The 26,593-nt window shown below is 41.0% G+C and overlaps 2 protein-coding genes across 3 annotated transcripts; one reads left to right on the forward strand and one right to left on the reverse strand.

Annotated features, from left to right (window-relative positions):
- Positions 1-301: 301 nt before the first annotated feature.
- On the forward strand, positions 302-12,217 carry LOC112244658 (glutamate-rich protein 6). Of its 2 annotated transcripts, none has more exons than XM_024412390.2 (12): positions 302-952; positions 2,749-2,860; positions 3,108-3,166; positions 3,260-3,388; positions 5,962-6,048; positions 6,303-6,454; positions 6,782-6,849; positions 7,047-7,213; positions 9,519-9,601; positions 9,698-9,850; positions 9,948-10,170; positions 11,509-12,217. In XM_024412390.2, the coding sequence occupies exons 2-12, from the start codon at positions 2,797-2,799 to the stop codon at positions 11,773-11,775; spliced, it is 1,452 nt and encodes a 483-aa protein (XP_024268158.1). In that variant the 5' UTR covers positions 302-952; positions 2,749-2,796; the 3' UTR covers positions 11,776-12,217. The 2 variants fall into 2 exon arrangements, with proteins under 2 accessions (XP_024268158.1, XP_024268157.1); XM_024412389.2 differs by having other exon boundaries at positions 307-952; positions 6,285-6,454.
- Positions 12,218-21,447: 9,230 nt separating this feature from the next.
- Positions 21,448-25,620, reverse strand: selenot1a (selenoprotein T, 1a). The gene is made up of 6 exons (XM_024412383.2): positions 25,406-25,620; positions 24,441-24,551; positions 23,624-23,750; positions 22,249-22,336; positions 21,954-22,119; positions 21,448-21,681 (listed from the first exon to the last, which is right to left on the reverse strand). Exons 1-5 carry the CDS (start codon positions 25,543-25,545, stop codon positions 21,995-21,997), a joined length of 591 nt encoding a protein of 196 aa, XP_024268151.1. The 5' UTR covers positions 25,546-25,620; the 3' UTR covers positions 21,448-21,681; positions 21,954-21,994.
- Positions 25,621-26,593: the final 973 nt, after the last annotated feature.

The raw sequence follows: 26,593 nt of genomic DNA on the forward strand, positions 1-26,593 counted from the left end.
AACTTTGCTCGACATAATGCTTTGTTCAATCTCAGCATCCACTTTCGACATTTTTATCCTGAACCAGAATCTTAATCTGGGTTGTGGTTTGTGCACCCCTGCCCTTTAAATATGTCACTCATTGCTTCAAGCCACACCCCGGCACACCTACAGAATGGAGCAAACCTACGTACTTCAGTCTGTTCAAGAACATACAAGAAAGTTTGGGGGAAACGTGTCGTTCAGTATAAACCGTTTCGCAACGTAGCAAACGTTCAAGCAAACTGAACGCACCCCTGGGGTTTCATGGTCGTTGCGTTAGCAGTGGGAGGGATAGTCTCGGTGGCTTAGTCTCGGTGGCTGTGGTGGACTCTGTAGTTGACATAGTGTAGTCGTTCTCTGGGACAATCATTCTCACCTGTTTTTCCTAATGAATTGCCATGGCACAGATGGCATGCATGGATAACGCGTTATCTAAATCGCGTACAATTACACTGAAATGAATTAGGGTGTGACAGGGTGCGGGTTGTGGCTAGATGGTATACAGCTATGGTTTAAAAAAAGTTGCACGTTCAAGCCACGTCAGGGAGAATTTTTGCATTTTAGCTAACCCCAACCCTTTTCCTAACCTTAACCTAATTATCCTAACCTGCTATGTTAATTATCCTAACCTGCTATGAAAAGTAAATTCTGCCCGTAGTTTTATACCAGGGGTAGGCAATCTTGGTCCTGGAGTGCCACAGGCCCTTCATGTTTTTAATTGAGGCGATCTGAAAGATCAGGTGTGTTGAATTTAGGCAATCGCTGAACTGATCAATTAGCTCAGTTGGTCAGGCGTGGTGCCAAGTTGGAACAAACTCCTGTACCTGCAGCACTCCAGGAACAGGGTAACCTACCACTGCTGTATACCATCTAATCAAAACTGTGCGACAGTCAACTGGTTAATTGGACACAAAGTAGGACACTAAAATTGGTAAGCCTACTATGAAAACAATATAAGATGTTTTACACATAACACAACTCTTAGCTCCCTCTGTAGATGCCTACTGTACAACATTGGTTTATTGCTTTTAATCTTTTTAATTAATTTATCTTAACACTTTGTTCTAGCTAGCTATTTGTGTAGGTAGCTATCAAGTAAACACAATGTTTTGATGAAACGTTTCTACACCTGAAGCTAAATGCAGGAAGGCTACTTTTCCCACAAATCAATTAATCAGATGTATTTATAAAGTTATTTTTACATCAGCAGATATCACAAAGTGCTATACAGAAACCCAGCCTAAAACCCCAAACAGCAAGCAATGCAGATGTAGAAGCATGGTGGCTAGGAAAAACTCCCTAGACAGGCAGGCACCTAGGAAGAAACCTAGAGAGGAACCAGGCTCTGAGGGGTGGCCAGTCCTCTTCTGGTTGTGCCGGGTGGAGATTATAGGAGTACCTGGCCATTAAGGCCAGATTGTTCTTCAAAATGTTAAAATGTTCATAGATGACCAGCAGGGTCAAATAATAATCAGTGGTTGCAACAGGTCAGTACCTCAGAAGTAAATGTCAGTTGGTTTTTCATAGCCGAGTATTCAGAGTTCGACACAGCAGGTCCGGGACAAGGTAGCATGTCTGGTGAAGAGGTCAGGATTCCATAGCCTCAGGCAGAACAGTTGAAACTGCAGCAGCACGACCAGGTGGACTGGGGACAGCCAGTCATCAGGTCAGGTAGTCGAGAGACATGATCCTAGGGCTCAGGTACTCAGAGAGGGAGAGAGCATACTTAAATTCACACAGGACCCCAGATAAGAGAGGAGAATTACAACAGATATAAGACTGACCCTAGCCCCCAGGCACATAGACAATTGCAGCATAGACACTGGAGGCTGAGACGGGTGGGTCAGGGGACACTGTGGCACTGCCCTGTCCGACGGTGTCCCCCGGACAGGGCCAACCCAGCAAAATAATGTTAGATTATAAAGGTACTATACAGAACAAATAAATCACAATTCAATCGAGTACAGGTTTAACGGAATGAATAAGAGACAGAATGCGATTATGGAATTGTATTGAAGAGTTTGGGGTATGGCCTCGTCAGATGCTAATGACAGCATTTTGCTGGGCAGCTGGCATAAAACCCCCGCTAGAGGGAAAGAAGTTTCGATGACGGGCCTTAGGGTAATATAGCTGATGGTGGATGGTTGTCACAGCAAGTGAGAGAACATGGGTAAGTTGACATATAAACACATCCCAAGGTTTATACCCATTGGTTGAGAGACAGAAGAAAGTGATAATTGCAAAAATGAGCACATAGGTTAAACAGCAAGCGTGCGCACATGGCTAACAGGAAGAGGAGCAGAACGGGAAGCTATACTGCTGATAGGTTTCTATTCATTCCCACTATGTCCTGTATAATAGGAAAGAGTGAATTAGGCTATGCTGCTTGATGAAGTCAAATGAGCATTCAAACCAGCCTTCCTGATTTAACTTTCACAAATTACATTACAACAATAATACACCTAACTTTTACCCACCCAACTGCTAGGACTAAGCATGCTATTGCACTCTTATTTTGGAATGTATAATGCCAGGCAATATGGTTAGATATTAAGTCCAGAAAGCCCCAAGCAACCATTTAATCTCCACGGTTACTGACAACATCAGCAAGTTGAGCTACATGCTGTCTGAACAAGCACAACACTGCGGTGAGTGTATGAATTTGTTTAGGATTGTGTGTGTGTGTGTGTAAATGTCTACCTCCGTGACCTGTCTTTTTCTGAAAAGGAAATAACGGAGGCTGAAGTTGCAGGTGCCCCAAATCAAGGCTGGCATATGGATGGTGATGTCACTACTCTACCCAGTGAGGGAGAGAAGCAAGTGCGAAACACAGAGACAGGTGGAACAGTTTTTGATATCCTTCGATGTATAGTTCTGGACTTAGTTTTAACTTTGATCAATTGAGTGGGTGAGATTATAGCAGGATGCATGAGATCAATGTCACTAATTGAGACCAAAGTCGCAAGAAGACCACACAATTTTGTACAAAATATAAAATAAATAAATGGCAACATATTTACACAGTGTTTGAATGCTGTCTCATGTCATACTGAATTAGTAATGTTGACTATTTGTCTTTTTTTCAGATGAGTCTTCTAGGTTAGAGCAGGAACCCAATGAAGTATTTTTGCTCATGGATGACCATGTAAGAGAAATGTACAATTTAAGACAGGTCTTGTTATTTTTCTCCTTCTCTCCCTGACTACTTATTTTCTCTCCCTATGTGTTCTCTCTTTAGGGGTTGCAAGATGAGTATGTACAGTCTTTTGATTGTCCACCAACTCCCACTTCTGGTTTTCTGGGAGTTCTTAGATATAAGAGGGAGTCCCAGGACCAAGCACCAAACCCAAGGAACATCCTCCCAGAGGTACAACACCTTACCCACCTGTCTGCTACCACACCCTAGTCTCCGTAATCTCTTCATAGTCCACTTTATTAGTTCCATGTGTCAGCCAGGTACTAATGATCAGAATATGAGAGGTCAAAGTATCGCCCCTCAAACCCAGCACTTCTATCTCGGAAGATGTTTTCCACTCAGGGATACAACTGGCATTGTGATGTTATGAATATGATGTGCAACCCATATGCAGTATGTCATAGAAATTGTGAATAGCACAACTGAAAATAAGAGGGCCGCACACTCTAGCAGCTCAGATGCAAAAATGTAATTACCAACGTTTCGACTTCATCAGGGTATAATCACAAACACTACGGGATGACTCGTTTTATGTAGTGTCAAAAGACACGGGTGTCTGTAATCATGGCCAAGAATGGCCTAATATCATTGGTTAATTATCAAATATTAAAATGTCATACAAAGAACAGCATACAAACAACAAATGGATAGCATACGATCATAAATTCATTTGACTACACAAGCTTACAAACAATTACAATGGCAAAGTCACAATCACAAGAATGGCTTCAGATCAAAGTCTACGTTGAGACTGAAGGGAGCAAGGGTCTTTAAGTTAGATCCAGGCAGCCTCTCGTTTTGACAATAAATTATCAAGGTCACCCCCTCTCCTAGGGAGGGTGACATGTTCGATGCCAATATAACGCAGAGACGAAATCGAGTGGCTTGCCTCCAAGAAGTGGGCTGCAACTGGGTAAGTAAAGTTTTTACACCAGCCTGTTGCGACTCTAGGGGGAGTATTTTCATTTTTGGAAAAAAAACGTTACTGTTTCAAAACCGGATATTTTGTCAGGACAAGATGCTAGAATATGCATATAATTGACAGCTTGGGATAGAAAACACTCTAACGTTTCCAAAACTGTGAAGATATTGTCTGTGAGTATAACAGAACTGATGTTGCAGGCGAAAGCCTGAGAAAAATCCAATCCGGAAGTGCCCCATATTTTGAAAGCGCTGCGTTCCAATGAGTCCCTATTGAGCTGTGAATGTGCTATCAACCAGATTACGCTTTCTACGTATTCCCCAAGATGTCTACAGCATTGTGACATAGTTTTACGCATTTATGTTGAAGAATAGCCGTAGGCGGCTACATTGTGCAAGTGGTCACCTGATGCCCCCAGAGAGATTCTCGTGTAAAATACAGAGGTAGCCATTACTCCAATCGGTCCTACTGAAAAACTAATTGTCCGGATGGATATATTATCGAATAGATATTTGAAAAACACCTTGAGGATTGATTATAAACAACGTTTGCCATGTTTCTGTCGATATTATGGAGCTAATTTGGAATATTTGTGACTGCAAATTCCAGGCAATTTCTCAGCCAAACCTGAAGAACAAACGGAGCTATTTTGCCTACAAAAATATTATTTTTGGAAAAAAGGAACATTTGCTATCTAACTGGGAGTCTCGTGAGTGAAAACATCCGAAGCTCATCAAAGGTAAACGATTTAATTTGATTGCTTTTCTGATTTCCGTGACCAAGTTACCTACTGATAGCTGGATGAAATGCTATGCTAGTCTATCGATAAACTTACACAAATGCTTGTCTAGCTTTGGCTGTAAAGCAGATTTTCAAAATATGAGATGACAGGGTGATGAACAAAAGGCTAAGCTGTGTCTCAATATATTTCATTTGTGATTTTCATGAATAGGAATATTTTCTAGGGATATTTATGTCTGTTGCGTTATGCTAATTAGTGTCAGGCGATGATTACGCTCCCGCATGCGGGATGGGGAGTCAGTAGACTAATGGTGCTACGATTCTCTGAGATACGTACTTTTAATTCGCGCTTTGTTTTACCCACAATTTTTACCCCAAGGACAAGTTATAAGATAAATACCTACCTTAGTGGAGCACGTAATAACACCTTTGATTGGGATCGATTTCTCTGTTTGTGGGTGTTTGAAGGATCTACATTTATAAGTGCATTGAGCACAGCCATTACACTTGTAATTTCCATCCAGTAGGGGCGCAAATAGACGTTCAGGAATATCTTGGTGGTAAATCAGAGTTCCCTTCGGTCTCAACGAAGACTTTGATCTGAAGCCATTCTTGTGATTATTGTGACTTTGCCATTGTAATTGTTTGTAAGCTTGTGTAGTCAAATTAATTTATGATCGCATGCTATCCATTTATTGTTTGTATGCTGTTTGTATGCATCTTAATATTTGATAATTAACCAATGATATTAGGCCACTCTTGGCCATGATTACAGACACCTGTGTCTTTTGAAACTATATAAATGAGTCATCCCGCAGTGTTTGTAATTATTCCCTGATGAAGACAGCTTGGCTGTCAATGTTGGTAATTAAATGTTTGCATCTGAGCTCCTAGAGTGTGCGGCTCTTTTATTTTCAAGTTTTCTACTCCGCTAGCCAGCACCTCGCCTAAATAGGTGTTTCTTTTTCTTCTAGAATAGCACAACTGAGACATTTTTGGAGACCGTGTATAACTCTGTATTATTGTAAGTGATCCATTGTGTGATCATCTTTGATCACACCCCCCTGTTGTCCTGCCCCAGCCTCTCGTGGACTCTCCAGTGATGTGTGAGTACTGTGGAGAGAAAGCAAGGCCTCCACTTGGACCAATATTTGCAGAGGACCCTGAGGTAAGGCTGAATGTCATGGACGGTAAAATGAAACGCCCTGCAACAAGCATCACCTAAATAGGGGATGGGGGAATATTAGTGTGAACAAAGCATGACACATGATTTTTATGATATGCCCCTCCCTACACTCCATATGCCCCTCCCCACACTCTGTATGCATGCACACACACACCCTACCCTACTCTATTTCTCTCTTTCATGATCTATCTCACGCACATGCCCTCACACACACACAGATCTTCTGCTGTGCCCAGTACCAGCAGCTGTGTGACATGCTGGCCCATGAAAGGTGGCTTGCCCTGCAGAGACCTGATCAGGAGGATGACGCAACACTCCCACCTAACAATCAGCCAACCAGAGAGGAGGAGGAGCTGCAGGCCCAGGCCCGGGACAGAGAGGAGCACAGGTATGCGGGGTCATGGATGAAAGGTCAAAATAAGGGACAAATTTGCATCTTATTCTCTGTCTAGGAAACGGGTGACACTGAGGCAGCTTGCTGCCTGAACATGATTGGATCATTGTTTTTCCTTACTAATGGGTCATCTGCTATTAGTTTCTTAGTGTCTGACTCTATTGTTCTCCACACGTTGGGGATTGAGAAGAATAGTCTGCAATCCAATAAGCATAATCAGGTGTGCTTGATTGAGCTTGCCTTGTGTGCCGGATGGGTGGAGTTTGAATTTAGGACGGAAATCCAGCACATCACTAGCAAACTCCACCTCTTCCTCCTCAGAAAGCAGGAGCAAGAGCGAGAGCGACTCTACCAGGACACACAGTCAACCCTCCGATCTGCAGATACCTGTGAGTACGCAACAGTTTATAAACACACATTTTAAATATGAGTCTGTTTTCTGTGGAAATTGTCAATTAATCGCTTTAAGTTCATTCAGGATGTTCATTTATATATAATATATATATTTATTTTAAAAGCCATATATTTCCATTAACTTTGAACTGATGGAGTTTGAATGTCATTGACCTGCTGTCCTGTTTCATAGACACACCCTTCTCGAGGACCATCAGCTACCAGCTGTCCACCTGTACAGCCAAAGAGGGACAGTGGACTGTTACACAACATCCTGGGATTGAGGAGGTCCTGGAAAAAGAAAATGGAGACACCCTTTATGACCATGAGTCATTTGAGTTTGGCATTTCTCAGCATCAGGTACAAATTATTTTGAACCTTTATTGCATTTACTTTGAACCTAACAACATGATGGATGAGGCAGCAAGACAAGTGAGAGATTCTGGTGTACAGGTTTGCATGAGAACAGTGCCATCATGTGGTCACCAGTAAAGGTGCGTGTGTAAAATCCCTGAGGAAGCCAAGCCAGTAAAAAAAGCCATATTACAACCTCTGTGATAATTGTTTGCTCTATAACCCTTTCGTTCTTACGCCACCGCGATATACAATAAGGCCGTGACAACAAAAAGACAAGTCACACAGCGGCGTAATAAATTAAACTACACGTATGTTTGTTTAATCACAAAACCAGAGAGCAACATCTGTCTGGTGAAGTCCACAAAACAAATGATGCATATGTTAGAAGTTCACCTAGGGGTCATGATTGGGGCTGTACAAATGTTTGATGTATTAGAATAATTGATTATGCTTATGTTGTATTAAGGGGAGGGGTTATAAGACCCCTTCCTCCTTATATTTATATGGTCCTAGACTACAGATTAACGATATATATATTCATTATAAAGGTTTAGAATTGTTCCACAGTTGTTTTCTAGTTCTCCCTCTCTCTCTTATAAAGAGACCCCTCTGAGAAATGTGTGACTGAGACAGAAGTCTGCAGGGAAGTGAAGGAGATAAGACTAGTCAGACATTCCACTAAAAATGAACTTTGGGGAGTGGACATTTACTGCTAAGCTTTTAGATAACACTAAAAGCCTTGTTTATATAGCTTTGTAGGCATGGTTTTGGTCTTAGGAGTAAAAGGTACTGACGTAGTAGTAGTGACATCACTAAAGGCTGGACTTCCGTTTTGATAAAATAACATGGGACCTTTTCTTTGATACAGAACTTACCTGGAAACATGCGTGCTATGTTCCTGATTGTCAACTTCTGTCTGCAATTGCATTAAAGGTTTTTGAATGATTTAATTAAAGATATTGTCAAAATGCTAATTTCACCAATGAACCAATGATTGACAAGGAAATGGGAACGAACCCTAACACAAACACACAGTTATCACTTGAAGCATGGTCAAGCAAGTTTAATGTTTGACAGTTTACTAAACAACTACTGATTGAGAACTACAGGGTTACTGCAATCAGCACAAAGACAACAGACATTGCCTCCGCTATTCCAGCACCAAACATTTTAAAGACCATCAAATCAATATGGCTATATATGGTTTGTTTAATACATACAATTTTTTTAAAATTAAGATACCAAAAACAATTTAGTCCAATGTTTCTAAATATCATCTGACTGTCCATTGTACTGATGTGTGTGTGTGTGTGTGTGTGTGTGTGTGTGTGTCCACGCTCGCGCAAGTGAAACAAAACATGTTGACTCGCCCTACTCGTAGACTAGTTGAATGCCAATACCCTGATCCTCCTCTTTCATGTTGTCAAAACGGCCTATGGCTCTGTCATACAGCGCACTTTTAGGTTTTGTTGTTATAGGCTACCTAGCTAAAATGTTTGCTAGCCTGGTGTCCTTGCATGGGCAACAATGAACCACTAAGGTAGCTAGTTAATTTAGCTAGGTAGCTAGTTAATTTAGCTAGGTAGCTAGTTAATTTAGCTAGGTAGCATATTGAGCTTCAATCGTCTCAGTCCAGTGGCACAACATATTAATTTATGGTTAGATCAGAATCACCGTCAAAATCATTGGGCTGTACAGAGAATTAAGTCAAAACCACAAGTCCAAATCCCCATCTCCATCCATGGCTCAGGAAAGGGCTGATTTTAGCAAGCTAGCTACTGCAGGACATCAACACTCTAGCAGACCAGAAATTGACACTTTTTCTGAAAATTACATTTGGCAAAGGAAGTGATTTGATTGGTCTGAAGCCAAATTCAAACTGCCCTCCCTTGCGGGCATTTTGTTACACCAGGACAGCCCACAGTTGAGCCTGTGGGCTACACAGCCCACAGTTGAGCTCAGCTCAATGCTTATTGGCTAATTATTTGTTTTTTTTATTGGGAGGGAGGCCAAATGCTAGTTGGCATCAATCAATCAAATGGCAACATGTTACACTCATTAGGTCCAGACAGCATTAGATACATGGTTACCCATACTAAGACAGGGGGGGTGCTGTTTCCTTCGCACTGATTTCTCTGTGATTCAGCCACTTGCGAATTGACTGAAAATGATGGTCAAATATTTTGGGGAAGCCTTGCTTCCCTTGGCATCAATGACTATACGCCACTGGTGGTCACATCTGAAAATACTTATGAATACAGGGTATCTTAACTGATCAATGCGTTTTGTATATGGATTGTGTTGGCAGGATGGGGCACAATTTCTGGAGAAGTATTATGCCTGTGGGAGCAAGTTTCTCACAGTCTTCCCAGATGGTTCTGCCCAGGTTTTGTATCCTTTCACAACATAAGTAAACTCATTGTTGGAGATTTTAACTATATGATCATGTCATTTTGTATTGTCCATCCTTATCATTATGCCAAACAGCTATCCCTCTGGCTTCTTGGCCCTGGTCATAATCTCTGATGGAAGAGAAAGGGTATGTATTGTACATGATGACCACTCCCTTGGGCAGCCAATCAGGGCCCTATTCCAATCTGATGGCAGGGCCACATGTTACCATGGCAATGGTAATGTATGGTAAGACGGGGACACTCTTAGTGATTAGTAATTTGTAATAAAAAATGTGTACTTATTCAGGAAAATGTCTTGTCCGTAACTTCAGTGTCTGTCCCAGGCTGAGCTTGGACATGTCAGGAGGTCAGTGTCTGAATGATGCGGGGGCCAGGATCAGAAGGTGGAGTTGGAGAGGCCACAGCCAGACGCCCACCCCCCTGCGGCCGGTCTTCCTGTCTTTAAACCGCAGCCTGGGGGTGAGGGTCCTGGGACAGGAACACATGTTTGTGTCCTTCCTTTCTGCTGGCCAACAGGCCAAGTTCAGTGTGGGGGCCTGTTTGCAGGTAAGCATACGCCAACTCACACTGACAAATATACTCATTCCTATACACCTGTCCACACCAACACATATCCTCTTAGATGTATTTGGGGGACTTTGAGCGGTTCTGACTGACGTTTTTGTGTACAAAGTGAATGTTGTAGGGTCCCGTGTCTTATAGTGCAAGAAAGCCCCACCTCTCTGCCCTCCTCTCCACCGGGGCTGACATGAAATGTCAGGTTTCAGGCCCGACATTTGCATAGGCAGAGATGTCACATTTTCTGGCCTATCGAGACAAAGGAACGATTTCCTGTGTCTGTGAAACTCACAGCTGGGCTTGCAGTAGAGCGTATGAAACTGGAATATAGTGGATGTAACAATACTAGTTTCATCTCGCTGGGAAATTTTCAGCCAGATTTAGCTCTCAGCACTAAAAAATACTAAATAATTTATTAGAATTGAACTAGGATCACTTTCTCTTAGTCACGGATGGAGGAAATCACTGAGTCCTTAAAGCTGAAGTTGTAATGAGTCAACAAACATTTGAATGGTGTATCTGCATCGCTCAGTGAACATTTAGGAGAAACTGATCTGTTGGCAGTTATGTCAAAGATAAAACAAACAGCCAGATTTTTTTACTGAATGTAAAAGTCTGAAGCATCTGGTTGGAATTTCCACTCACCACCAAATATGGTGATGAGAGGAAGCCCAGTGGCCGGCAATGGGAGAAGATGGAGCGAGATGGATTTTGTCCAACATTATGCAATTGTTATCATTGATGAAAATGTTGATCTCAATTCAGTTTTCTGTTCCAAAAACTAGAATCTGTTAGTAACAGTTTTGCAGACTTTACCCTTTGCCAAAGTTTTTAAAAATGGGGTTAAGGAGTGCAAGGGCGAATTGCGTAATTCCACAAGCGCACTTCAGAGTAGGCGTTCTCTAATGGAAATATGCAAATACATGCTAGAATGCGCCAATGGGATCTCTCTTGATCATGCTTGGCTCTGCCCACCTCCTTTCTTGTTCTGCCCACTATTATTCATTTGCTCCCACTGTGGTTTATATTGGGTTAGTTATAAAATGTATTTGGTGTTATGAAATGGTGCCAATATTGTACTGACCATATTTAATTTACAGTTATGTGAAATCTTAAGTCATTTATAATTAGATTATTACTATATTTAAAAGCATGCCAGTCATTTCAAGTGCTATTGCCCTAGTTTTGTGGAATCGGGAGAAAAATATGATTTTTCATAATATTTTGCACCAGAAAGGTGAGTCTCTAAGTGGAAATCAACATTTTGCCCAATGATTCAACTAGAAATCTTATAAAATCATTTTTACAAATTATTATTCTTAACAGCCAGTGGCTCTGGGGATGATTCAGGCTCCAGGTCCATCCATATCCAAGGAGGAGTGTATTCTATTGGCTGGACGGATAAGGGTCCATCAGGTCATTAGGCATCTCCACCACTGCCTGCGCTGCCCCTCCAACCCAAGGCCTCTGAGGGCTGGACTAGCTCCTAGCCTCCTCTCTCTGGCCAAAAGGTTACTGGACTTGAGTTGCTCTCTTCAGCTTGAGGAGCGTGAGAGGGCCTTTGTCCACAGGTGTCTCCAGGATTGCCTGTGATCTCTATACACAAGCATCATTATGTGGAAACATTGAACATTTCAGCTCATTATGACACCACACAGATTTGACAATAGTGATCCTATTAAATTAATTCCTAATTATATGGATTTGACTTACATCACAGCCTACAGTGCCTTCCGAAAGCTTTCACAACCCTTGACTTATTCCACATACACGGTGGGATAAAAAAAAAGGTAAACTATTTCACAAAATACTCTGTAAAGTGGAAGAGAAATTCTAACATTTGTATAAAAAAAATAATTTGTCTCCCAGTGTTTGTTTGGGGTGCAGACTGAACCAGGTTTTCCGCTACGATTTCCCATGTGCTTAGCTCTATTTTGTTTCTTTTTACCCTAAACAACTCCCAAGTCCTTGCCGATGACAAGCATACTCATAACATGATGCAGCCACCAACATGCTTGAAAATATGAAGAGTGGTACTTAGTGATGTGTTGTTTTGGCTTTGCCCCAAACATAATGCTTTGTATTCAGGATATTAAGTTAATTTCTTTGCCAACTTTTTAGAAGTTTTACTTTAGTGCCTTATTGCAAACAGGATGCATGTTTTGTAATATTTGTAATCTGTACAGTCTTCCTCTTTCATTCTGTCGTTTTGGTTAGTGTTGTGGAATATCTTCAATGTTGTTGCTCCATCCTCAGTTTTCTCCTATCACAGCCTTTCAACTCTGTTTTAAAGTCACCATTGGCCTCATCCTGAAATCCCTGAGCAGTTTCCTTCCTCTCCGTCAACTGAGTTAGGAAGGACACCTGCATTTTTGTGGTGACTGTGTATTGATACACCATCCAAAGTGTAATTAATAATTTCACCATGCTCAAAGTGATATTCAATGTCTGCTTTTTAAAAAAAAAGATTTATCAGCCAATAGGTGGAACCTCCCTGTTTTTTGTGGTTAAATTTGTGTTTGAAATTCACTGCTTGACTGAGGAACCTTACAGATAATTCTGTGTGGGGTCTAGAGAAGAGGTAGTCATTCAAAAATCATGTTAAACACTATTATTGCATAGTGAATCCATGCAACTTATTATGTGACTTGTTAAGCAAATTTTCACACCCTAACTTATTTAGACTTGCCATAACAAAGGGGTTGAATACTTATTGACTCAAGACATTTCAGCTTTTCATTTTTAATTAATGATAAATGTATATCAAATACATAACTCCACTTTGATATTATGGGGTATTGTGTATAGGCCAGTGACAAATCTCAATTGAATCTATTTTAAATCCTGCCTGTAACACAACAAAAACTTGGAAAAAGTCCAGGGTGTGAATACTTTCTGAAGGCACTGTACTTGTACAAACTTCCATCACATTATGACATCACACAACACCCCCATGGTCCTTATTAAACGATCAGCTCATTATGACCTCACACAGCACCAATTGCATCATGTCACATGCAGTGAACACTCAGCTCATTGTGACATCATAGTGCCATGAGACTGTGCCTACTGTGTAATATTAACTTTTTTTTTATTACAGTTGTCTGATACTTTTTAGACCTCTGCAATGCGTAATTGTGAGAAGCTTGATTTAATTTTAAACATGAAATTAGTTATGTGAAACTACTCAATAGTGTCACAATAACTGAACTTAATTTCAATATTAATTTCTGACTTTCAATAGATATTTTATATTTTTTCCTCTAGATTCATGAGTGTAATTCAAATAATGTTATTTGTAGCAACATACAAGAAACAACACAGGTTGGTGGAACCTTAATTGGGGAGGACTGGCTCGTGGTAATGGAAGCCATCGTTATGAGCCATCCTCCCCTCAGCAGCTTCCTGTGATAAACACCTATGAGCAGGGTCAATAGTAAAGTAGTCTTGAATTGTGCTATGTGTTAGTCATTGTAAGGATGGCTCATAATAATGTCTGGAACGGCGTAAATGGAATGCCATCAAACATATGCAAACCATGTGTTTCATGTATTTGGTACCATTCTGCTCCAGCCATTACCGCAAGCCCGTTCTCCCCAATTAAGGTGTCACCAACCTCCTGTGGTTGTAACACTAGCGGGGATAGTAGGTTGTACTATGTCTTTCACTGTGGATTAAAGAGTCTGGTGTAATCCAAGATGGGACGGTCTCTGCGTTAAGAGTCTCAACCAGAACTGTTCCCGTCCAGATGAGACTCGGCTTAAGCTCTTGCTAAACCCCTTAATCATTTAACCTAATTAGAAGATATGCTCTTGTAGACATGCTTCTCTTTACGAGCCTAGGTAGCATTTTAGACGGTTATGATAGTAATATTCTTTAGGCAGCAATATACTCCTATTAAGGGGCATGTCAAGAAATGGTGGTACACTGAACACAAATATAAACCCAACATGTAAAGTGTTGGTCACATGTTCCATGAGCTGATATACACTACTGTGCAACAGTTTTAGGCAGGTGTGAAAGAATGCTGTAAGGTAACAATGCTTTCAAAAATAAACATGTTAATAGATTGCATTTAGTTCATTGATAAATATAAAGTGAGTGAACAGAAGAAGAAAATCTCATCCATATTTGGCGTGACCACCCTTTGCCTTCAAAACAGCATCAATTCTTCTAGGTACACTTGCACAAAGTCAGGGATTGGCTTATTGTCAGGTGTATGATTAAACAATTATACCAAACAGGTGCTAATGATCATCAATTCAATATGTAGGTTGAAACACAATCATTAACTGAAATAGAAACAGCTGTGTAGGAGGAATAAAACTGGGTGAGGAACAGCCAAACTCCGCTAACAAGGTGAGGTTGCTGAAGACAGTTTACTGTCAAAAGTCATACACCATGGCAAGACTTAGCACAGCAACAAGACACAGATGTGCTGTCCAAGCTCTTTTGAAGAAGCACAAAGAAACGGGCAACGTTGAGGACCGTAGACACATTGGTCGGCCAAGGAAACTTACAGCAGCAGATGAGACATCAAGCTTACTTCTCTTCACAATCTGAAGATGTCCAGCAGTGCCATCAGCTCAGAATTGGCAGAAAACAGTAGGACCCTGGTACACCCATCTACTGTCCGGAGAAGTCTGGTCAGAAGTAGCCTTCATGGAAGACTTACGGCCAAAAAGCCATACCTCCCACGTGGAAACAAGGCCAAGCGAGTCAACTATGCACGAAAAACACAGGAACTGGGGTGCAGAAAAATGGCAGCAGGTGCTCTGGACTGATGAGTCAAAATGTGAAATATTTTGCTGGAGCAGAAGGCAGTTTGTTCGCTGGAGAGCGGTACACAAATGAGTGTCTGCAGGCAACAGCGAAGCATAGTGGAGGTTCCTTGCAAGTTCGAGGCTTCATTTCTGCAAATGGAGTTGGGGATTTGGTCAGAATGAATGGTCTCCTCAATGCTGAGAAGTACAGGCAGATAATTATCCATTGTGCAATACCATCAGGGAGGCATCTGATTGGCACAAAATGTATTCTGCAGCATAACAACGACCCCAAACAGTTCTTAATGACTTTCGCTGTATCTTCAGCGTAAAGAAGAACAAGGAGTCCTGGAAGTGATGGTATGGCCCCCACAGAGCCCTGATCTCAACATCATCGAGTCTGTCTGGGATTACATGAAGAGAGAGAAGCACCTGAGGCCGCCTAAATCCACATAATAACTGTGGTTAATTCTCCAAGATGTTAAGGCCAACCTACCTGCCGACTTCCTTAAACTGTGTACCTCGAAGAATTGACGCTGTTTTGAAGGCAAAGGGTTGATTTGATGTAGATTTTTATTCTGTTCACTCACTTTGCATTTTGTTAATTGATAAATATAAACTATTAACATCTTTATTTTTGAAAGAATTCTTACTTTACAGCATTTTCTCACACCTGCCTAAAACGTTTGCATAGTACTGTAAAAGCGTATTTCTCTCAAATGATGTGCACAAATTTGCTTACAACCTGGTTAGTAAACATTTCTCACTTGCCAAGATAATCCATCCACCTGACAGGTGTGGCGTATACAGTGCATTCGGAAAGTATTCAGACCTCTTGACTTTTAACACATTTTGTTCCGTTACAGCCTTATACTAACATGGATAAAATAACAATTTTCCCTCATCAATCTATAACACAATACCCCATAATGACAAAAATCTGAAATACTTTATTTACATAAGTATTCAGACCATTTGCTGAGACTCAATTAAGTTTAGGTGCATCCTGTTCCCATTGATCATCCTTGAGATGTTTCTACAACTTGATTGGAGTCCACCTGTGGTAAATTCAATTGATTGGACATGATTTGGACAGGCACACACCTGTCTATATAAGGAGCAAAAACCAAGCCATGAGGTCAAAGGAATTGTATGTAGAGTTCCGAGACAGGATTGTGTCGAGCCACAGATCTGGGGAAGGACACCGAAACATTTCTGCGGCATTGAAGGTCCCCAAGAACACAGTAAGCACCAAGACTCTTCTTAGAACTGGGCAATCGGGGGAGAAGCGCCTTGGTCAGGGAGGTGACCATGAACCCAATGGTCATTCTGACAGAGCTCCAGAGTTTCTCTGTGGGCAACCATCTCTGCAGCACTCCACCAATCAGGCCTTTATGGTAGAGTGGCTGGGCGGAAGCCACTCCACAGTAAAAGGCACATGACAGCCCGCTAGGATTTTGCCAAAAGGCACCTAAATGACTCTCAGTCCATGAGAAACAAGATTCTCTAGTCTGATGAAACCAATATTGAACTCTTAGGCCTGAATGCAGAGCATCACGTCTGTAGGAAACCTGGCACCATCCCTACGGTGAAACATGGTGGTGGCATCATCGAGCTGTGGAAATGTTTTCAGTGGCAGGGACTGGAAGACTAGTCAGGATTGAGGGAAAGATGAATGGAGAAAAGTACAGAGAGATCCTTGATGAAAACCTGCTACAGAGTGCTCAGGTCCTCAGACTAGAGCAAAGGTTCACCTTCCAACAGGACAACGACCCTAAGCACACAGCCAAGACAACACAGGAGTGGCTTCGGGACAAGTCTCTAAATGTCCTTGTGTGGCCCAGACGTGAACCCTGAAAATAGATGTGCAGAGATGGTCCCCATCCAACCTGACAGAGCTTGAGAGGATCTGCAGAGAAGAAAGGGAGAAACTCCCCAAAAGCAGGTGTGGCAAGCTTGTAGCGTCATACCCAAGAAGACTCAAGGCTGTAATCGCTGCCAAAGGTGCTTCAACAAAGTACTGAGTAAAGGGTCTGAATACTTATGTAAATGTGGTATTTCAGTTTTATTCTATATTTTTTTGTTGCAAAAATTTCTAAAAACCTGTTTTTGCTTTGTCATTATGGGGTATTATATGTAGATTGATGACAAGAAAAGAAAATCCATTTTAGAATAAGGCTGTAACGTAACAAAATGTGGAAAAATTGAAGGGGTCTGAATACTTTTCAAATGCACTGTAAAGAAGACGATTAAACAGAATAATCATTACACAGGTGCACCTTGTGCTGGGGAGAATAAAAAGACTCAAATGTGAATTTTTATACACAACACAATGCCGCAGTTTCGAGGGAGCGTGCAATTGGCATGCTGACTGCAGGAATGTCCACCTGAGCTGTTGCCAGATAATTTAATGTTAATTTCTTTACCATAAGCTGCCTTCGACGTCATTTTAGATAATTTGGCAGTATGTCCAACCGGTCGTGTGGTCGTGTGGGCCAACGATTTGCTGATGTCAACATTGTGAACAGAGTGCCCCATGGTGGGGTTATGGTTAGGCAGGCATAAGCTATGGACAAAAAAAAGTGCTTTTTATCAATGGCAATTTCAATGCACAGAGATACCATGGCGAGATCCTGAGGACCATTTTCATGCCATTCATCTGCCGTCATCACCTCATGTTTCAGCATGATAATGCACGGCCCCATGTCGCAAGGATCTGTACACAATTCCTGGAAGCTGAAAATGTCCCAATTCCTCCATTGCCTTCATTCTCACCAGAAGTGTCACCCAATGAGTATGTTTGGGATGCTCTGGATTGACGTGTATAGCCGTGTGTTCCAGTTCCCGCCAATATCCAGCAATTCGCACAACATTCCACAGGCCACAATCAACAGCCTGATCAACTCTATACGAAGATGTCGCACTGCATGAGGCTAATGGTGGTCACACCAGATACTGACTGGTTTTCTGATCCTGATTTTTCTTTAAGGTATCTGACCAACAGATATGTATTCCCAGTCGTGTGAAATCTATAGATTAGGTCCTAATGAATTTATTTCAGTTGACTGATTTCCTTATATGAAGTGTAACTCAGTAAAATCTTTGAAATTGTTGCATTTTGTATTTATATATTTTTTCACTATAGATAGCTTTTGGTGTGAAGAATAATGATGGGAAGGGCCATTTTACCATGCAACACACTTAGTTATTTCGTTTTGACTATTTACATTGTTAATAGCTGAACAGTACAGAAGCTTCAGTTGTGGAACACTAACGGAATTATCTCATTAAAGGGATTTGTTAAGTGTGGCTTTCCACGCATTTCTAGGAATTGACTCCTGACATCTCCGCCTAAAGCCGGGTGTACACTACATGACATGGGCCAGGACTTAGCTGCTCAGATACATTTTTGAGATTCGAGACAAAATCCCCATGTGGTTCACCGACGCTCGTTTAATTTGAGCGGGTCAAAGACGCATCCTGAAGAACTCTAGGTCCTTGCGATAGAGTACAATTACTGCTGCCTAGAACCCAGAGTTTTTCCTGGTCAAGTCACATGGTCAGAAAGAATCCAGGGGCTCTAACTGAAAGTGTTACTGCAAAGATTATTCCAGCCATTTCAACTGTCAGTGATTAGCTAGGAAATCATGTTATTAGATGGTATTGGAACATTGCCAATGGTGTGTTAAGAGTAGGCTGTTCCACAAACAGGCCTGGCAAAGTACTGCATTAGATTAGAAATCATTCATTTCATGCTTTATTGTAAGATTAGAATAATTTTATTTGACATAGGAAATGCTCAGAACTTTTGAGCTAGAGCAGAAGAAGGAGGAGTCGTTAGAGATGGCTGAGGGACTAAAACCAGAGAGCCCCGAGTCTGTCTGGATGTTGATGTGGATACATTACCCTCACGTATGGGGACACCTGCTCATCAAATATCTCATTCCAAAATCATGGGCATTAATATGGAGTTGGTCCCCCCTTTTCTGCTATAACAGCCTCCACTCTTCTGGGAAGGCTTTCTATTAGATGTTAAAACAATGCTTTGGAGACTTGCTTCCATTCAGAGCATTAGTGAGGTCGGGCACCGATGTTGGGCGATTAGGCCTGGCTCGCAGTCTGCGTTCCAATTCATTGCAAAGGTGTTCAATGTGGTTGAGGTGAGGGCTCTGTGCAGGCCAGTCAATTTCTTCCACACCGATCTCAACAAACCACTTCTGTATGGACCTCGCTTCATGCACGGAGGCATTGTCAAGCTGAAACAGGAAAAATACTTCCCCAAACCGTTGCCACAAAGTTGGAAGCACGGAATCATCTACAATGTCATTCTAAACTGACTTGTTGGAAAGTTGGCATCCTATGACGGTGCCACGTTGAAAGTCACTGAGCTCTTCAGTAAGGCCATTCTACTGCCAATGTTTGTCTGTGGAGATTGCATGGCGGTGTGCTCTATTTTATACACCTGTCAGTAACGGATTTGGCTGAAATAGCTGATCCACTAATTTGAAGGGGTATCCACATACTTTTGTATATATAGTGTATGTACATATAACTAGGAATAAAGTGACTAGACAACAGGAAAGATACACAGTAGTTACAGTGTATGAGATGAGTCAAAAAAGTTTGTATATACTTTTATACACTACCGTTCGAAAGTTTGGGGTCACTTAGAAATGTCCTTGTTATTGAAAGAAAAGCACATTTTTTGTCCATTAAAATAACATAAAATTGATCAGAAATAGTGTATACATTGTTAATGTTGTAAATTACTGTTGTAGCTGGAAACAGCTGATTTTTAATGGAACATATGGAATATAATATAATGGAATATATAATAATCATTTACAACATTAAAAATGTCAACATTGTGTTTCTGATCAATTTTATGTTATTTTAATGGACAAAAAATGTGCTTTTCTCTCAAAAACAAGGACATTTCTAAGTGACCCCAAACTTTTGAACGGTAGTTTATATAGTGTACCTTGAATATAATTTCTATCCATTGTAGTCCTCCATAAGTACTGAAGGGTGCAAATTCTAAATCAATACATTTCCAATACACTTTACATCTGCTAAGTTATCGGTCTGCTAAGTTATCGGTTACAAACAACTTTAGGATGAAACTGTGATCCTGTTTCTTACACAAATGTATCCCCTCCTGGATTTATCTGTGCACGTAACCTTTGAAAAACAGCTGGTGTGGTTTTTCTCTTGACCTCATCCGCCTAGTCACTTTAGAAAATAATTTACTTATCGTCATACCAACAACCGAAACCAGTTGACATTGTCCGAGCTCACCCAACTCTTTCACCATTAGACAGACAAATTATTAATCTTCTTAGCTCCACTTCCAGCTATGCAAAGAAATATACAAATTACAATCATTCTGAAATGCTATTTTAAATGTTATTCAAATGCTCATGATCAGATGATGTAAAATGTTTTCCGTGTAGTTCACTAACAATGGTTATAATATAAATAATGGCTCAAAAGCAAAACGTCATGACTATATGAGGCGTGTGAGTTAAGTTTGGGGAAGCAAAATGTCCCTTAAAAATGCACCTTCATAATAAAGCATTCCATGCATCATCGCATTTGCACTTATGCAAGCCTACTATTCGTAATGTGATGAGTAGATTGTATTGTCATAATTTAGGCTAATAATATAACTCAATACCTGTTGGATGTAATGCGGAGCATGTATAGCGTACAGTAGGCTTCGGACAGGGCAACTGGCGGCCCTCGGAATAGTAGAATGCACAAGGAGCAATTTCGAAATTTGGTTTTACATCAGCATTTTTTGGGGGGGGGGATTGCTAAATGAGTTTAGCGGTCAGCTATCTAGACTTGTCATGGTCAAATTACCAGCCACTGTTGATTTTGTTAGTCTCAAACTACAAGCATTTCTCTCCTCCCTAGTCTCATTCATATATTAAGCAGCAAAATGTGTAGAATTGGAGGAAATTAACTCTAAAACGTTTTATTTTACTCACACCGCTGTCAAGATGGGGTCCACTAGCTCAATTAAGTTGATAATTGTTATAGTAAAAGTCAGATTAGTCTCTTCATTGTTTTCTCCTGACAGCAATAAAGGTTTACTTCTCAAACTAAGTTTTCTTCGATTGTATTTTGAAACATTGTGAAATGCCTGGCTGAGCCTTTGCTTTTCAATGACAGTCACAACTAAACAATCATGCATTTGGTGTATGCCGTTGTGCTGCCTTTCCTTCTGACTGCAGGCAATGCTTATGACCCGCTGTGGGCAAATCATACTTTAGTAGCCCATTTTAAATTATTTTATTTCTTTCTGTATACAGGAAAAGGCTAATTAGGCTATATCATTTTGGCCTTATGGACACGCCGCCTATGGTCATGCCTAACTCACATGGATCGATGTGTGGCTAATTAAAGACCTGTGATCTGGAAGGGGGGATCTATATTAATCTCTAATATCTGACCATTCACATCAATATTGTTGCACTTAAATTGATCCATGTGAGCATAAGAGACAAAACTGAATGTTTATTGCAACAAGATGAATGATCTGCAGTAGTAATAGTACAAGAAAATGGCTGTTGCGGTTGCCATAGATCCCAAGCCAACATCAGGGGCAGGGCGTCTAAGGGGCGTGGTGAGGAGCAATGGGGACATCCAGTCTGAGCTAGCAGTCTTCCTGCCTTCAGCGCAGACCTTCATTAACATCACCTCACAGTCCATTGAGAAACCCACCTCAAACCTGCAGAGGAAATAGAGACAAAAGTGAGTACATCAAGCGCATCCAAAAGTCCTTGAAGTTCTGTCAAAAAATGACACCCTAACTTTTGATGGAAGGTTGAGTAGGTTCAGTATTCCTAAACTGACAACTATGGTCATGTGCATAGAACATTTAAGCACACAAACACCATACCACATTGTAAATAAGTCTGAGATAGTGTGTGTGTGTGAGATGGTGGTTCTTTCCACTGTGCAGACTGAGGTGGATAGAAGACGTGGAGGAGAGTTCCGTACGTGGAGGGGTCTATAGCTCCATCCGGGGGGATGAGACAGGGTTAGGAGCGGTGGTGGGGGAGTGTGTCCATGGGTACATTCATCTTCATCTCGTTCTCCAGGATCTGGACCAGCTGCTGCATGGAGGGCAGGTGACCTGACTCCAGCTTGGACCACACTGGCACATCTGCCCAGGTAGGTACAAACAAATCAACTCTCTGCACTCTTTTCTGTGTGATGTTTTACAATGATGAAAGGTCAGTGGAGGATTTGTGCATACTCATGCAAACAAGTAATGTGGCAAAGTGAGCCTTACCGTTTAACGTGATTTCAAACGCTCCTGTTGACATACACTGGTTTTCAATCATGTTGCTGAAGAAGAACACCATCATGCAGGCATAAATCTGAAAGAGACACAAACAGAAACTCAATATCAACACCTATCGATGAGTGTTTTGCCATGGATTCCATCTTCTCTGGTGTCTAACATGACACATAGATAAATGATGTCTACACATCAGGATTTGAGATTACTGGGGCAAAGTTCACTGGTTGTCAATTTGAGTTAGAAAGTTTGTATATAACATGTATATAAGTATAGATAATCTCAAATTGTTCCATAGCCTGTGTACCCCAGCTCAAGGATAAAACAGCAACATGTTGTAGCGGTAGGCAGAGGAACACACAAGAGTAATATAGTGCTCCCGTGTTACTGCTTACATAACCCAAGTACATTCTTATTTGCCCACAGTGTGTTTTGCATATATTGTAAGCACCAAAACTATTGGGACTGTACTCCAGCACTCTGTACTCCAGCACTTTGGATTTGAAATGATATAATGACAATGAGGTTAAAGCTTTCATTTGAGGGTATTTTCATCCATATCAGGTGAACCCCCCATTTTAGGGTACCAAAAGTATTGGGTAAAATTCACTTGTGTATTAAAGTAGTAAAAAGGTTATTATTTTCATCCCATATTCCTAGAACGCAAAGATTACATCAAGATTGTTATTCTATAAACGTGTTAGATGCATTTGCTGTTTGTTTTGGTTGCGTTTCAGATTATTTTGTGCCCAATAGAAATGAATGGAAAATAATGTGTCATTTTGGAGTAAATTTGATTGTAAATAAGAATAGAATGTTTTCAAAACACTTCTACATTAATGTGGATGCTACCATGATTACAGATAATCCTGAATGAATCATGAATAATTAGTGAGAAAGTTAATCATAAATATCACAACCCCCCCAAAAAATAATTCTACCCACCCCTGGTGAGAGGTTAGCATGTCTTGGGGGGAGGATATTTGTGCGTCTAACTTTCTCGCTCTACTGTTGGAGCTCACTGTATATATGGATGGGATTTCAATACTGCGTGCACTCTACTTCAGCGCCACTGGCTCATGTTACCGTGGAGATCCAGGTTCATAGCCAGGTAAAACAACAAACAGTTGTTATGAACTCCCATGGGTAAGCTATGAGAGTGTGTGTGTCTCTCAGTAGTCACTACTCAGTAGTGACTTGCCTATGACTACTCTTACATTTTCAATGTATCTCTTAAGGACTGAGTTAAATAAACACATATCAACATGGCTATACTTAAACTGCAGAGTATTGTTATACAATAACATAACATGCCTGTGATGCTAACACCAAGTGTCATGTAGCATTTTTTACCTAAGAGTCTCACCTTATTCTCCTGTCCCCAGACCCAGATGCCTGGGGCTTGCATACCGCAGAAGGCAAAAGGGTCCTTGCCGATGATGATCAGTCCAATCAGTGCCAGCTTGAACATGGACAGGAAGGAAGCAACATGTCTGAGGACAGCAAACAAGATGTCAACTTCCAGAGAGAGGGTAGAACATAGTGGCAGATATCAAGGTGTAAATCGTCAACAAAGAAAAGGATTTTGCACCCGGCAGTATGTAGTGTGTTAGCCCTTAGGCCCAGAACAGATGAAGACCTGAGGGTCAATTTGTTGTTAACAACCACACATGGAAGAATACATTGCAATACGCTTCAAATTTAAGTGGCAAGTGTTTCCATGGTATGGTGGCACACAGTGTAACCAGTTCTTTTGATATACACTAGATGTCTGATAGGGAGCGCTGTGTTGAAGCCACTGTGCCTCCATCTTAGCACTCCTATAGAAATTAATTTATTAATGTCTATATTATTATAGACACCTCAATGCATATTGCAATGCCATTATGCATTATTACATTGTAAGCTAAACATAAAAATAAAAGGTAAAAACATGTCAATTAAAGTATAATTTTTTGAGATGACTAATGTAACTGTCCCCACAACAACACAAATATGTAAATACATGTAATTTTGTTCTTGAAACATTGAACTGAAATACTGTAGAATTCCATTCATTCCTATGGAGGACTGCTCCTACTGGGGAGTGCCAATATGGCCGACCGGTGGCTTCAAAGCCTCTCAATGGCCAATACATAACATCAGCAATCCAGGGTTTATATACATCATTGAGTGTAATTTACCGGTAGAGGGGTTGAGGAAGGTAGTTCTCTCCCTCAATGCGGATGTCTGGGTACCGCTGGTACAAGACCTGCATGTACTCCTCAAACACCCTCTTGTACCCTCAGGAGATGCTGAGAGAGAGTCAAACAGGGCCAGAGTCAGAGGAACAGACAGTGGGGCACTCAGAATAACACACGGTCCTCAGAGGCAAGGCTAGATACACTTGGTCACAGCCAAACATATACACAAACTAAAGTCATCTTTGATTGGTTGTTGCGACTTCCATGCTAATACTGGTGTGTTGCCAGTAAAGCATGTGGTGACATTTCATTGTATGGCACACGGTTACTCTATTGCACAAATACATCATTAAACTACTGAACATAACCATTTCACATTCCAAACACAAATCTCCCTTGGTTTGAGTTAATATCATGCTCTTGATATGGTATAAATTAATCCAACAGTTATTGCCTACAAGGGTATGCAAATCACAGGATTAACGATTTGACAGTGGGAGTAGCTAACTAGATGTTTTTTCAAACTCTCACCTACAGATGATTAATTAACAACAGACAAAACACGGTTGTCATTTAGCTACATAAACATGTGGATGTTGTTAGCTAACCAAAAATACTGCGCTGATTAAGGTTATTTGACTGCACCCACCCAACTTCCTGAGCAGAATTAGTTAGTTAAATCCTATTAGGTAACTAGCTAACTACAGTAGCTTTGCACTGCCGTAGCTAATTCGTTAGCTCGTTACTCCTAGCTAAATAATTCATTCAAGAAAAATAGGTTAGATAATGTTTTGAACAAAAATATGGGACGCTACACCAGTTTGACAGTCAATTCGATTACATGGAAATTATAACGATTCTTGTTCCGAGACAGGAAATGCAAATTCGGTTTAGACACACACAGGCAAGTAGCTAATGCTAACTGAACAACATAGGTCTACTCAAAATGTATTGTACTCCCTTACCAGATTTGGAATTTAAGAAGTGGCCCTGTTGCAAATTGCATCTTCATCTTCTTAATGCCGCTGTTATCAGCCGACGCAGCACAATACAAGGAGAGAACTCCTAGAAATATGATCGAAAAAGGTAGCCACCTCTCCGCCATTCTGCTACGATTTCTTCACTACAACTACTGCATCAGTCCGGTGCTCCCGTCCCCCACTTCTGCTCTGTGAAACTATTGCCAGGTTCATGTTCTAGACGGAATTCGGAAATACTTACATTTCCGACTTGCTAACTGATTGAACGCGGCACGTAATATAAACTTCAACCAGTTAGCAAGTCAGACATGTCAGAGTTCCGACTAGTATGAACGCAGCATATTGCCCGAGAAATTGAGTTAAGTGAAACGTCACAGTTCAGTGAAAAATTAAGCACATGTACAATAAATTCTGTGATTTTTCTGAGTATGAATATACATGACAGTACACCTTCAAAGCCACTTACAAAAAACACGTTAACTAGCCAATTTTAAGGCTCCTGAGTGTCGCAGCGGTCTAAGGCACTGCATCTCGGTGTTAGAGGCGTCACTATAGACCCTGGTTCGATCACGGGCTGTATCACAAACGGTCGTGATCGGGAGTCCCATAGGGCGGCGCACAATTGGTCCAGCGTTAGGGGGTAGACCTTATTTTTAAATAATATTTTTTTGTCATGCCTAGTTAAATAAAGGTTAAATAAAAAAGAACGTTGCTCAACCAGAGAACGCCTGTTTGGACTTTTGTAGACTTTACCCTTTGCAAAAGTTTTTTAAATGCCGTTGTTTACTCAGAGTAGGCGTTCCTTAATGGAAATATATTAGCACACGCCAATGGGTTCTCGCTAGCTTTTGCGTGTTCTGCCACTATGACTCATTTGTAGCCAATTTAAATGACAAGCTGTGGTCTATCTTGGTTTAGTTATAAAACTCTTTGGCATAGGTAAATAAATACACGTCATCATTAAAGACCGCATCACAAGAACAAACGCTTTAAAATTGATGCGCAACGAGCGTTCAATGAGTAGGTGACCGTTTACCTTTACAATTGAATTATCAAATATGTCAATTGTAATATTGAATTATCTTACTGCACACAACCAAGTGCAGTGATTTGCCTGTCATCTAACTGTGGATTGGATATATTAGTACTGTAACGACCCTGGGTTTATAAACG

Source organism: Oncorhynchus tshawytscha, linkage group LG28 (assembly GCF_018296145.1).
Source record: "Oncorhynchus tshawytscha isolate Ot180627B linkage group LG28, Otsh_v2.0, whole genome shotgun sequence".
NCBI lineage: Eukaryota > Metazoa > Chordata > Actinopteri > Salmoniformes > Salmonidae > Oncorhynchus > Oncorhynchus tshawytscha.